A 13,579-nucleotide genomic window follows, 5' to 3' on the forward strand; every position below is an offset into this window, starting at 1 on the left:
CTAAACAAGAAAGATTGTGTGGTGGTGGTAAATTCAACTCACTTTCATGTGCCGATAAACTAAAATAAAAATTAAAAAGCAGACACAATATTGCATATAAAGCTTCCAAATTCAAGGGCGTCGATTCAACAAAGCAGCAGGGGCAGGGATTTTGACCCTAGAGGGCATCACAGAGTAGGCCTCTTGTTTAACACTTTGCCATTCAATAGCCTCCTGTTTGGCACCGAGAGGATGTAGTAGGGGCATAGAGTGGCAACTCCAGCAGTTAAACATGGCACTTACAGCCCTGCATACTCCCTTCCTGCCACTGCCTGCATGTGCACTAAGAAGGGGGAAACAGGGGCAGTGCCCAGGGTATCAAATGGCAAGTGAGGGGTAGTTACTTGTCGCTGTGGCTACTACTGCCTGATGTCATTGTGCCAAGTAAGTACTGCTAGCAGATCCTTCCTGGCCGCTGAACTCAGCAGCGTTTCAGATTTGTTGTCCTAACCTCTAATGTCCTTTCATAAATTAGTGTTTCCACTGCACCAGAGGGCTGGGAAGGCAGCATGTTAGTTCTTTTGCCTGTGCTGCCACCCAAGCTGCATAAAATGCTGGTAGTGCCCCTAGGGGTTCCATGCAGTATATGATGCAGTAGCAGGCCCAAACCCCAACCAGGCATCTTTAAACAAAGCAACATTGTGGAATGCTTTTTATAGGCATGGCTAGTAATGCAGGACTGGATAAAGAGTACAGGGTGGTTTTTTTTGTCTGGCTTGACAGCACAGCTGTTGCCATACAATTATGTAAGCGCACTAGACAAGTGCTTTGGCTCCACCCACATTTTGGGAGCCAGGAGTGCATGCTTCGATTGGGCAGAAGTTATGTGCTTCCATAAAAAAAGTGCTTGCCCTCCACACAGGTGTGAGCATTTTATTTATCCAGCTGCCTGAGGTTGAACTTTTAGGGGGAGCATACCTGTAATGCCATTAATATGTCTTAGATAACTAAGGGCCCAATTTAGATCTTGATGGCCTCACCACCAAGCCATGGCAGACCTGAGAAGACTACCAAGTTGACAGTCTTTCGCCTGCGATATTTAGTTGTATTGTGGCTGAGCCAAAGACCCCCATGATGAAGTGCTCTTCCTAGCCATTAGGCAGGTGGGTTTGCACTGACCGTATTAAGATGTTACGGTTGTACAGGTGGTGTACTGGCAGCGGTTTGCTGGCAGAGGGAGGACATCACTGAACCCATTGGACAATGCCAGTGGCCGTGGATTAGAGGTAAGTCGCACACACACTCTACCCTTCACATATGCATCCTCCTGCATCATGCATGACAACACACCACATACAGGCCATTATCCATTGCCATGACACCACAACACCTACATGCGGAAAACTCATACACGTATATACATCACAGCATACACACACTAGTGACACTGAAGCCAGACACGACACAACCACAACAACCAACAGACTCATCTACACAAGCACAACTACACACATCAGAACTACCACAACACTCAACTGAATGTAGCACACAGCAACACAATATCTACAACAACATCCATGCCATATGCAAGTGGCACACATACTGACACAATCACATCACCTCCCTCCACCTCACCCAGCCAATCTCACCGCACACACATACACGTTCTGACTCACAACTCAAGTGCAACATGACAGGTACATGTCCTCTTGCAATGTGCACACATCGCCACAGTTGGCAAGTGTGATTGTACTGTCAAAACAATTACTGTAACATGTATGTCTGCAGTAGTCCTGTGGCTATGTACACAACCAATGTGGGTTGCCTACCTTCGTGTCCAGCGACGTGAATGTCATCTTTTCTCTGGGGTCCCGTGGCAGAGCAGTAACAGAGGGTCCTGTCAGTCGTGTCCTGCCGGAAACAAAAGGAGAATCAGGAGAAACTGATTTTTTTATTCTACTTTTATTCATATTTTTGACACCTGTATGGGTTAGAAAGAATATAGTTTCACAACATAAGCTCTCATTCCCTTACTCGAGGACGAGGCACGTGAGTGGCAGTACCAGTTTACCACTAAGTGTTGTTTTGGTGACATTCGGCTACTGCTCCGAGGAGGTAGACTATTTATCACAGAAGACACCATTGACATTTACTCCTGCCAGCTCCAGGTTGCAAAAGGGGCATTTGGCATAAGTAGAGCAAATCCCAGACAAACAGTGATTACTTGTCTCAGCTTTTATGATGTGATTTGTAGATTTCATCCTGTACCTCCGTCGCATCTGTCACGGTCCAGTGACCGCTCTGTAAGGTCCCAAACCCCGAGAGCAGGAGAGTGGAAGCCTTATCGGGAAGGTCACAGTGTTGTGCAGGCACATAATTAGTAAAAAGCCATACTTGGAAATTCAGCCCGATGTACTTATAGGCCCGTGTGGTCTAGTGCTTGTTAAAGAAAGGTTCTGCATTTACCTCAGTGCTGTCTGTACCAGTCTGTGACAACAACTGGCGACGAGAAGGTCACAAATCCTGTTTTGTTGCCTTTGATACATGGTTTCTATCTTGCACATAACACTGAACAGCAATAAGGGTGTCAGTGGGGACTTCACACCTCCCTATATTTGCACAGTGGAATCCAAAAGCTCATACTTTTCTCCTGATCATTACCGCACCTGTATAATCAGCCTTCAACACAATACAGGCACAACCTGCTTATTTGACTTTTCTGCTATATTAGTTATCCCTGCTTTGACCCACTCATACTCTGTATGACGTCATCATAGATGAATGCTGCCTTTAAGCCTTTGCTTCAGTACTGCCCCCCCCCCTCGTCAGTAGTCATTTTGCGTTGAGACAGGCAAAAGGTGTCATGATTGCTTCAATTTCACCCCACCTCTAGTATGAAAGACTCGCATAGAAAGTAATTTGCTTAGTGCTGACTTTATGGGACAAGCTTACATCTCCAACCTTCTGAATAATTGAAGTTTCTGCTGGCGAGAGTTGTTAGGTCACTGTGGGTCGTAGGCGTCGCCTGTGCACCACCCTCTATGAAATCTATGGCAGAAAGCCACCACTTCAGATTTCGGAAGCAAGTTTAGGCCCGGTTTTTAAAGAGTGATCCTCTACCCTTTGCACCAGATGTACTTTGTAAGAGGCCCTGCACTTATACAACACCAAAAGATCCACATGTGTATGTTGCAGTGTACAAAAACAAAATTTCACAACATAAAGGGAAGTGGTTCCTGCTTAGGGTCTTATTTTTAGTACCTCAAACAATTGGCCTATATTTACCTCCTCAATCCTCTGAGCAGGAGTTACCTACACCGGGGTGTATGGTAACTAGTGTGAGAAAATGGCAGTTGATTAGGAGTGGAAGCATGCAGTTCATTTTAGGAATGAGGGATTATCAGAGGAAACAGTAATTTAGCCCTCTATATGCTTAACACCCCCCGTTTCAGAAGATGGATCGTTAGTGAAAAGCACTGATCCCATGGTTATGTTTTTTAATGGGTAAATATATAGCTCTTGCAAGTCCTAAAGTGCTTTCCTGGGTGGCTAGGCCGCATTATTTAGGTAGTGCTTCATATCCTTGGAAAAGTCACAAAGCACTTGTTTCATCAGGTTCCCGGGTGGTACTCATAATGCTGATATCGCCGGTATTACGAGAGCTCTTGTAATGAAGTCTCTAAAAGTGAGAGGCAGGAAAAGGTCTAAAGCAAAATGAAGAGTTCCTCCCTCCACAAGTACCCACTACTAAATTAGGTAAGAATCCCTTAAACTTCAGTTGAGCTGGACCCTATTCAGGCTGAATAGGGTTTCTACTGAGTAGAAGGCTGTAGATCAGGGCCTGTAAGGATGTACGTTATGCACCTGGAGGCAAAAGTCGACCCTCCTTACAGGCATTTGATTTCAAACTCATGTACACAACCAATACTCGTGGAAAGCTTATTTCTGAAATGTATCTTTTATAAAATCTGGACAAGGCATTGTACTGAACAGCACACAATGCAGAAACGTCTGCGCTTTTCAAATCATTTATTGTAGAAACGTTTTAATGTATCACTTAAGTAAACAATTGCTCCTGCGATTAGTTCATGATTAAGTATACCTTCCTTGTTAAAACTGTATTGTGTGGTCCTTTAATTTTCCTTGAGACCGAAGTAACTTTCTTCCTTGACCTCCTGACATAGTGGAACAGACTGGCCCTAGGTTTATTTATGCATGCCTTGATTTAGACTGAAGACTGTACAACCTATCCAAGGACAGACTGGTTTACACAGAGCCATTATGATGAGGTACTCCATAGCCATGCAGCTCCCCAATACCTCATCGTGATGAATGAACTAAGGATTTTCCTGGAGGATAAATCCTTTAGGGAGGGCTGCTCTCTGCGTCCTTGACACTGTGTGCTTGAATTGGTGATCTCGATTGATCAATCAGTAAACAAGCTCCCTTCAGATACCTTTCGAACTGTGATACAACCCCCAGAGAACAACATAAAAACATCAATCCAACTGACCATTTGTTTTTGTTTTGGTTTACAATTTTTAAAAAATCATGTGAGATGAAAACAAGGAATTCCTCACACAGAACAAAATCACTGAATTCCTATTAGATATTGACAGATTTCCCCCAGAGAGAGTCTACCACCATAACACTGATGGGTACCAGCAACCATCTCTAGGAAGGCCCATGAAAAGGGGTACCAAAGGCTACCAACAAGACACTCGGCACTGGAAATCTAGCTCTGAGGATTGGAGGAGCAGCAGTGAGGGCTCCGAATCAGGCCTCCAGAGCTTTCCCTCAAATCAGAGGCCACACTCTTAACAGCAAGTATGCAGGCCCCCCCAATTCTCCCTCTCCCCCCTCCCCAAAGTCATTGTGTCCTCTACTATCTTAGGTGATACTTGCTGGTCCCATTCCGAGCCCCTTTCTTCCCACCACGAGGGACATTGTCCTTTTTAGGACAAGGAACATGAAGGTCAAGAATGCGCAGGAGAACTCAACAAGTATATTCGTGCACTCCCACCATTCCCACAGCACACAGGAAGCAAGACGAGAAAACAATTAGCCTAACTACTTGTCAATTGTAGCTATCTGATTTTGACTCCATAGGAAACTGGGATTTACAATAAAGGATTTGTTTTTTCCCACAAATTTGGGAGGTGAATTCACCATTCACATTGAACTTTCGGTTTTTAGAAAAAAGCCTTACATTTCAGCCTATCTGTAGAGCCTGTTCCCATTGACCCCCAACAGTGCATTGCAAAAGAAGTCTAGTTTAAATCCTCCAGTCCAGAATATTCCTCCAGAGGTCCATACTCATGAATAGGCAGTATTGAAGAATCTCAACTCAACCAAGGCTAATCACGGATGCCTGTTTTTCAATTTCAGTGTATTATGCTACTTTTGTAAGATCTTGGAAATGACCCACAGATCTTCATCAAACCAGCAGTTAAGATAGAGGCCAATGACCTACTTGAGATCATTTTGTCTTGATTCTCTGACTGTGACTCAATTGATAAGCAACTCAACATATTACCTTTGCAGTATATTGTTTGGACTTCTTTCTGGGACCTAATACAAATGTTTTTTCACACTGGTGATGCTGCCACGCCATATCATGTACACATTTTTTATTTCTAACTAAATACACACATTTCACAGTGTATTTTCCTTTTTCCCCTTTTTTTGAAATATTTGGATTACATGTTGACAGGCATTACATAGTACCTACGCTTATTTTACTCTCTATATTTACCTAAGCTATTGACAATAGACTACCTGTAAAACTGTCCCGAGGATTAACTACCTTTGATTGGTCTGTCCTTTGATCGTCCCCTGACGTCTGTTTGTGCTTATGAACCATAGCCGTCAATACACTGAGTCTTGTTGGCCTGGCGCGGCATCCAGACATGGACATCCAATGTTGCAAAGATATGTTCTTGATGCGCGATCAACCCCCTTTATTACTTTCTTCATTTCCTGCATCTCTAGCCACCATGAACCAGACGACCTGCTGTCACGAACAAGGTTACTATAGTGACTTATTAGGTTGAGGTCTTCCTTGTTTTTCTTAACGAGTCACGTTCCCTTTAAAGCCCTGCTATATCAATATATACCTTGAGTCTGGGGCGTTTTCACCCGCTTTTTTCTAGAGACTCGGAGGCCGCTAATATTAGCAGGTCTATGCACTTTTGTTTTATTTACCTGTTAGCTCATTAGGTTTTCCAATTTCATTTCCATCCATGTCTCGACCGCAGGAGTGGAGTTGAGTTCTTAGACCCAACTTTAAGTGGGTAAGCAGTTTCCCCATTTCTTTTATACTAAATGACAGTTATGAAGTTTGTCCCTGATTTGTACGATGAGTTCAGCTTTTCATTTTCATTGGGCGAGGGCGACATAGTGTGTAAGTGAATACCCTTTTGAGAGAGCCACCATTTGTGTTCAGACACTTGAGTATGTTAATGTCATGATCATCATGCTCTTTAATTATGTGACTTGTTACCCAACTATTGCAGTTCCAGCAACCAGCGAATGAAGCCACTGGTTATATTTACTCATATCCTTGTTTCACTTCCTATTTTGCAGAGTAGATATTCTGGCCCTGAGGAATGACACGTGTTCTGAGGGTTATATGTAGGCAGAAACAGGGTGACCTTTCACACTGGGTGGTCAAATTACCCCCCCCCCCGCTTTTTTTTTTTTTTTAACTCATGCCAATTGGAGAATGGAATAAATGTTATAAAGATCCACCAAGAAGTATTTAACAGTTTTTTTCTCTCCCGCACATTTCACTACATAGGGCCTCCCCCTGAATAATTAAAATCTCAAGAGCTCCCCTCTACGGAGAGCTCTATCCCACACAGCTGTCTATACAGATAGCGGTGTGAGGAGGGGCCTTATGATGAAGCTTGCCATGGGTGAAGTGAGTGAAGACCTCTGTCCTATGGCTAAGCAAAAGCAGGGATCACTTCTGCCCCAGTCTCTTGCACCTTCTTGTAACTACTAACATCTAGCACTCTTTCGGTGTGTGTAAGATCATAAACTTTCTACACTAGAGGTGGCTCAAAACTAAGGACATCTGGAGAATTGTTATGCTCCATTATAGAATGCGCAACACGTTGCTACTAGGTCTCGAGTTTAGGTGGATGAAGATTATTATCTTGAGCCATTGCTGTTTTCTGGCATACCTTCATGATGGAGATGGTTCTGTAGTCAAAGATATGTCTATGGGTTCCATCATACAGAACTACAACCAATTCACTATTAAAATTCACCATTGGATCATTTTCAAAGATTTCAATGTAAAGAGTAACTGTGTCATGGTGGCATAGTGTCACAGATGTATTAGTTAGTTTGCTAATGTTTTGTTGATGCAGTGGCTAAGTTCATTATAGATATTCCAAGTCGAAGTAATAGTTGGTGACTGTACTGTGGTATGTGTAGTTGAAATGTGATGTAGTAGTAGTTAAGGTAGTAAACACACAAGCTGTTCTAGGGCTTTGATTTCCCTTTTGCTTGCTGAATCTATCCAATCATACTCCATTTTAGAGAAGTCAATGTATATTTCTATTTTTAGACCCCATCTTATGGAGGCATACACTTTTAGAATTTTTCCGATCAGTCATAATAACAACGACTGGTCAAAGAGTAGTAGCTCAACAATTATACCCCCATTCAAAGTTGACGTCAAATTCCAGTCGGCTGATAACTCCAGTTACCAGACAAAATGAGATTCCAAGTTATACAGTATTATCGCCTGTAGTATTTCTTCATGTGGTAATTAATATTGCATGTTGGAGAGTTCGGAGTGGAGTCAGCTTATGGGGTTGGACTTCTGGAGAAATGGAAACAAAAGAAAAAATATCAGACTTGCATCTTCTTCTATCTCCAAATCGAAGTTATGTTATTCTAATGCCAGCTGTGGCAATTTCATCTCGAGTGTTTCAATGTTGTGTTCTGTGTCAACAGCTTCAAGAAGGTAAACATATACACAGAGGCAACTGTTTACACTGGAACAGTTGTATTAGGTCTGTATTAATTCAACACCAGTGCATCATCTCGCAGCTGCCCCTAAGTTGTTACTCATTTCAGAAATTGAGTAACACCATGAAATCATAGGCTTATTCAGTTGATTTGTATAATTTCCTACATTGTTCGCAATGCTGGAAGCCTACAAAAGTAACAGGCTTGTCGGTTTCAAGGCTCATGTCCATTTACCCTAGCTTTTTGCCAGTGGACTGTCCACAGGACGACCACTTCGGAACTTTATGGTTGCATAACTACCTTCTTTTTTCATAATGAAAAATATGTTTCAAGTTGATAAATCCCACGCTCCAGTGACTGGCAGTTATGAGCATTTTCACACTAGTGACCCTACTTTCATCTACATTATTTAGGTGCAAATCTAGAAGTGCATGTAGGGCAGGGAAGCATTACAAGTGTTTGAAAATACACACAGTCACAGATTTGTGACTATTACCAACATTTGGCACCCCATAATACACTAATGGGAACTTTTTTTTTTCAATTTATGGAGCGCAAACGTGACCCAAAGGTATTGGAGTGCTTTACATAAGCACCCATTATATTAATCAGAGCGGATTCATTTTATTTTTTGGGTTACAGCGTGATTTGCCCAGAATCACAAGATGTTAAGCCTGTGCTGAGGCTCGAACCTGGTTCAACAGTTCCAAAGTTGGCAGCTTTAGCCTTAACACCACATTCCCACTATGACTGACTGAAAGCCATGGGACTTCAAGTTAGTTTACTGATTATATGCATCAGTCTGAAGGATTTTGCTCAGGCAAAGCCACAGATTCTAGGGCCAGATGTACAAAACCATTTTGCAGCCAGACACCCTGATTTGAATCACATTTTTTATAATATACCTCTTTTGTGATTCCTATACACTTTTTTTTGTAAATAAAAAGCACAAACGTGGCCAAAGGGCATTAGAGGGCTTTTCACGTTTACCAAATTACACAAAGTCAGATCTTTTTTTAGGCACAGCGAGATTAAGTGATTTGCCCAGAAGCTTAGAATGCTGAGCCAACACCAGGACTCAAATGTAGTTCCAAAGTCAATAGCTCCTGCTGGAAGACCACATTGTGTTCCTAAAAGCCTTTCTAAATCACCAAAGGTGTTTTGTGACGCATTCAGAATCACAATTAGGATGGTGTGTGAAAGTATTTGCAATTTGAAGGTATGTACCACCGTTGCCATCGCAAACTATTAAAAAATTATCAAAACCTTGAAAGAGGTGGTAACTCATTTGCAAATGGGAAGCTACCACGGTGTACAGCTCCCTCTGGGAATTGTTTTGCAGCCATGGAAGTGGGCCAGGGGATAACACTGCCTGCTACCCCATTGCCTTCACAAAAGAAAAACAGATTTTTAAGCCGTACCCATTCCTTTGAGTAACCGGTTTAGTTGAAAAATAAATCAAATATATTTTCCCTTTGAAAATGCAAAACACAGATGGTGGCCTGCTGTCCCTTGACACCATACCTGTGTTCGCAGGCAATGACAGGGGGTTGCAAATAGTGATCTACCTAAGTAATATTAAGGCTCCCAATTTTATGTTTTTTAAAGATTTTAACAGTTAAATACAGACAAAAAACAGCGTGTTTTATCTCTGCATTAATTTAAAAAAATTGAAAAATACAGAAAATTGGGCTTCTTTTGAGTCATTTATCATACGGTCTTTCATCAATTCCAGGCTAGCGGCTGAGCAGATAAGTGGTGTGTGAAGTTAAAAAAAAAAAGAAAAAAAAAGTTAGATTTCTTTTAATAACATATGTCAACATCCATGTATAGCATAATTCTAATATTTACCTGTGGGTGTATTGTTATGTTACATTTGGCTGATTTGCTGAAACACCACAGACAATGTACGAGTGGACATTTATTAGTTGAATAAATGTGGAAATATACTATTTTACAACTTCATTTATTCGTGGCACAAAAAATAAATATGGATAAATACAGATGGAAATGTTCCAAAAATAAATACCATAAAACCAGGAGCCGTAATTAATATTCAATAGGAAGATAGTTCTAAGACTCTCTGTGACTCGACATTTTGAGACATAACCCGCTAGTTCATAGGTCATATCGCAAAATGACAGCCTTGTAGCAAAAACCTAGCCAACGTTTTGCAACCTGCTTACTAGTACATCTGGCCCCTTATTCGTTAGGTCAGTAGCTGTTGATTTAATCATTTTGCACACTTATGGGGCATTTAGATGCACACAAATATTTTACCCCCACTTTGTACACCACAATAGGAGAATTATTTTCTGGCACCTGAACCATCCCCCTTGTCAAGTAAGAGTGGATGATATGCCTTATAGTGAGAAAGTATTCCCATTGGTGTGTCAGCTGAAAGCACCAGTTTGCAGGCTATTAGGGGCAGATTTACTATGATTTTGCGTCAGTGGTGCATCACTTTTGTGGCGCAGCCCAGACAAAATTAATTGTGCTATTTACTAAGCTATGCAAAGCCAACTTGTGTGGCTTTGCGGAGTTTAGTAAATACATATTAATGCAACGTAGCACATAGCACTGCCTTGCGTTACCTCGAGTTGGGCAGGTGTTTCATGGGTGTGGCCTGGGGGGTTCCCATGCATCTATGGATTTTGAAGTATTCTCAGATTTACTAAAGCTGATGAACCTGTGACTGTCGAAATGCCTTCCCACGTGAGGTGTAACCAGGAGAAATATCTTAATTTCTCTGTGTCGTTTCCGTTTTCTATGTATCCTGCACAGTGAATTCTACAGCACATAAAGAGGAATACACCTTACAAAGTTGTTTTTGTGCATGGATTTTTGTGTTGGCTCAGGACAGCCTCAAGTTCACCAGTGTAGGGAGAGAGCTGAAGAGTGTCATATCTTAGTAGATATGGCATTTTTCAGCTCTTTTCCCATTCACGAAAGAAACGCAGCTGCTTGCCTTTCTGCAGTGTTGCTTGATTTGTAAGTAAATCGAATTGTCTGGATTACATAATAGTTCGAGCATTTTCGCAGCGCCCTTTTCATCTCATAACAAGATTGGGAATGACATTTGCACGTTTGGACCATTGCAAAAAAAACATTTTACACTGGGCCAAATGTCCGTGAAGTATTGGGCAGAGACAGTTGCAGAGGCACCGGCAGTGCATAATTTAGAAAAAAAACTGTTAAAAAAAAAAAAAAAAATTAAGTGTAAGGACCCAATTTTTTTCTTAGGAGCACGCCACTAATGCTGTCGAATATATTTGGCTAGCTAGTTTTGAACCAACCTCGTACCTCTTTTTTCCCCACCACCTAATACTTTTATACAACACTTTTTACTTATCTCACTTTTGCAGGTTATTTACCCCACCTTCTTTTTCTTTTGTTGTTTTCCTAACTTACTCTTCCTCCTCCTGTCTCTCCTTTCTGCCCTTTTGTCTCCTGCTCTGAATAGAAGTCTGGTGATGAAAAAATGAAATCAGTCAGCGTCACAAAAAAAAAAAAAAAAAAAGTGCCATAGCTCTCCACCTGCAACCACTGACGCCAATTAAGTCCTGCGTGCAAAGTAAGTTGTGGTGCTTCCTCAGAAGATGGAAATGATAAATAGGTGGTGGAGAGAAGAGGGTTGTGGAAACATGCCGCCTCGACGTCTGCCTCGGTCACTGTCGAGTATACTGTTCTTTGTGGTCTAGGGCAGTTAAGGCCGGAGGACGAGTACCAGGCAGCACAGTGCCTCGCGAACATAAATCAGGAAATATGCAACACAGGAAGGAAATGACGAAACTAACGTAATCTTGTCGCCTCAGTTCTTCACGTCTGTGTGGACAGGGCAGACCAGTGTGACGCGATGGGTGTACTTTTTCGTCGAAGTCACACAGCTTTACGGCCCAGGCTGGGCTCAGTGTTGGTAACCCAGGTGTACTTTGCGAATACACGCGGATAGGCCGTCAGCCTCCTCTAACTGCCTTTCGGTTCTGTCCAAGAAAGATAAGTGTGTAAATATGGTGCAAAAACTGATGCTTATCTTCTTTCGCAGGCGACTGAGCCAGAGGCCCACAGCTGAGGAGTTGGAACAGAGGAACATTTTAAAACGTGAGTAGCCTGGGTGTTCCGCATCGTTGCTGTTGATCTATTTTTATTATGGGTGCACGTTCCCGCGAGCTCTGTGAGAAAACGAAATGCCCCTCAAACGCATTTTCAAAATCCTCACCGAAAGACATTTTGGCAGAAAACAAATCAAAGGTATTAGTGTCCCTTCGAAAAGCAATCTGGGAAATAATGCAGCTATTGCACCTGTTGCAGGAATCTGTGCATAACATGGATTTGGCTCCTGGGAGGGTTGCGTCAATATTTCATCTTTCCGGGGTAGATAAAATGAGTGACATTGAGATGGGCAGTGGTAGAGTATCATGTGTTTAAAATGTTTCCCGTCGACCTGGCTTAACGTTGTTCACTGTGAAACAGTTGCTACTATTGACATTTCGAATTTGTCAACGAAAAATAAGCTTCAAAGTATGAGCACTGGTTCTCTAACATTAATGTGTATGTATGGTCAGTGTTCAATTTGTGAAATCACTTAGAAGCCTGATAGTTTCGTCCAACGCAATTAGTAGGTCACAAAGAATTTCCCATTATAATCCTTCTGGAAAGGCCTCTGATAGAAGGACTACTGTTTTACTCGATTTTTACAAAGTATATTATTAACATTATAGGAGTAGTTTCCTGAAATTAAGGCCCTACAGTTTTAACACTTCTTCTGCGGCATTATCCAGCAGGAAACGACTGCTTATGTGGTCACTGTGACATCATTTAAAGGTGTATCTCATGCAGTAGCAATGATGTCAGGGGCCCTGGTGCAAGCAAGGGAAATAGCCCCTTTGACTGCTGTTGAGGTAGTAAATAGTGCATTATCAGGGTTTAATTAGCCCTCAGGGTTCTGGGCCCGGGTACCACTGCACCAGATGGTAGCCACGTCCCTGATCTCATTTTGCAAATTAATATGCAGAGCTGTTGCAGCACCCATCAGGTGGCAGGCGGCTGTTCCTTAGCATGTACAGTTCTGTTAGGCATAATAACTACAACATAATGCTATTTTTCTGACAGGATTTGGGCCTAAAAGTAGGCCAATATTTACTAAGCCCTTGCATTGGCATAGCGCCCGCAAGGTCGCGCAAGGCAGCACAAGTGCTAAAGTTATATTTAGAAATCCATGCAAAGCCACCTTGTGTGGCTCTGTGTGGCTTAGTAAATCCAGAGTAATGCAAGGCAGCTTAAGTTGCTGACATTTTCCTAGAAAATAGTCCATCAAAAGTAGGATATGCATTTTTCTTCTCCTGCAAACAAGTAGTTTTTATCTATCTATTTGTTTTAAAAAATTCAATCATAAAACTCACAGATATGTCGTATCACATACATGGTCTTTTGTGAGTTGTCCTTGAATTTGATAATTTGGAGCATATCTTGTATTTGATTTGGTCCATGGTATTCAAAAGTGTTCATGGTATTTTACTTCTGCGTGCAAAATATTATTCACAGAAATATCTAATGCAACAATGAAAAATGTCGTACACACTGCAGCCTTCTGCTATGTTAAAGCACTACACAATTT

The 13,579-nt window shown here is 41.9% G+C and overlaps 1 protein-coding gene and 1 long non-coding RNA gene across 10 annotated transcripts in view; one reads left to right on the forward strand and one right to left on the reverse strand.

Annotated features, from left to right (window-relative positions):
* PHACTR1 (phosphatase and actin regulator 1) overlaps window positions 1-13,579 on the forward strand; it is a 1,185,412-nt gene that overhangs the window by 1,108,945 nt on the left and 62,888 nt on the right. For all 9 annotated transcript variants that reach the window (XM_069219732.1, XM_069219733.1, XM_069219729.1 and 6 more), the window contains one exon: window positions 12,008-12,063. In XM_069219732.1, the coding sequence (XP_069075833.1) occupies window positions 12,008-12,063 (56 nt within the window). The remainder of the gene's footprint in view (window positions 1-12,007; window positions 12,064-13,579) is intronic.
* LOC138282336 (uncharacterized) overlaps window positions 1-13,579 on the reverse strand; it is a 220,335-nt gene that overhangs the window by 116,371 nt on the left and 90,385 nt on the right. The window contains exon 2 of the long non-coding RNA XR_011200924.1: window positions 1,809-1,890. This is a non-coding gene — a long non-coding RNA (uncharacterized lncRNA). The remainder of the gene's footprint in view (window positions 1-1,808; window positions 1,891-13,579) is intronic.

This window comes from Pleurodeles waltl, chromosome 2_2, assembly GCF_031143425.1.
Source record: "Pleurodeles waltl isolate 20211129_DDA chromosome 2_2, aPleWal1.hap1.20221129, whole genome shotgun sequence".
NCBI classification, from domain to species: Eukaryota; Metazoa; Chordata; class Amphibia; order Caudata; family Salamandridae; genus Pleurodeles; species Pleurodeles waltl.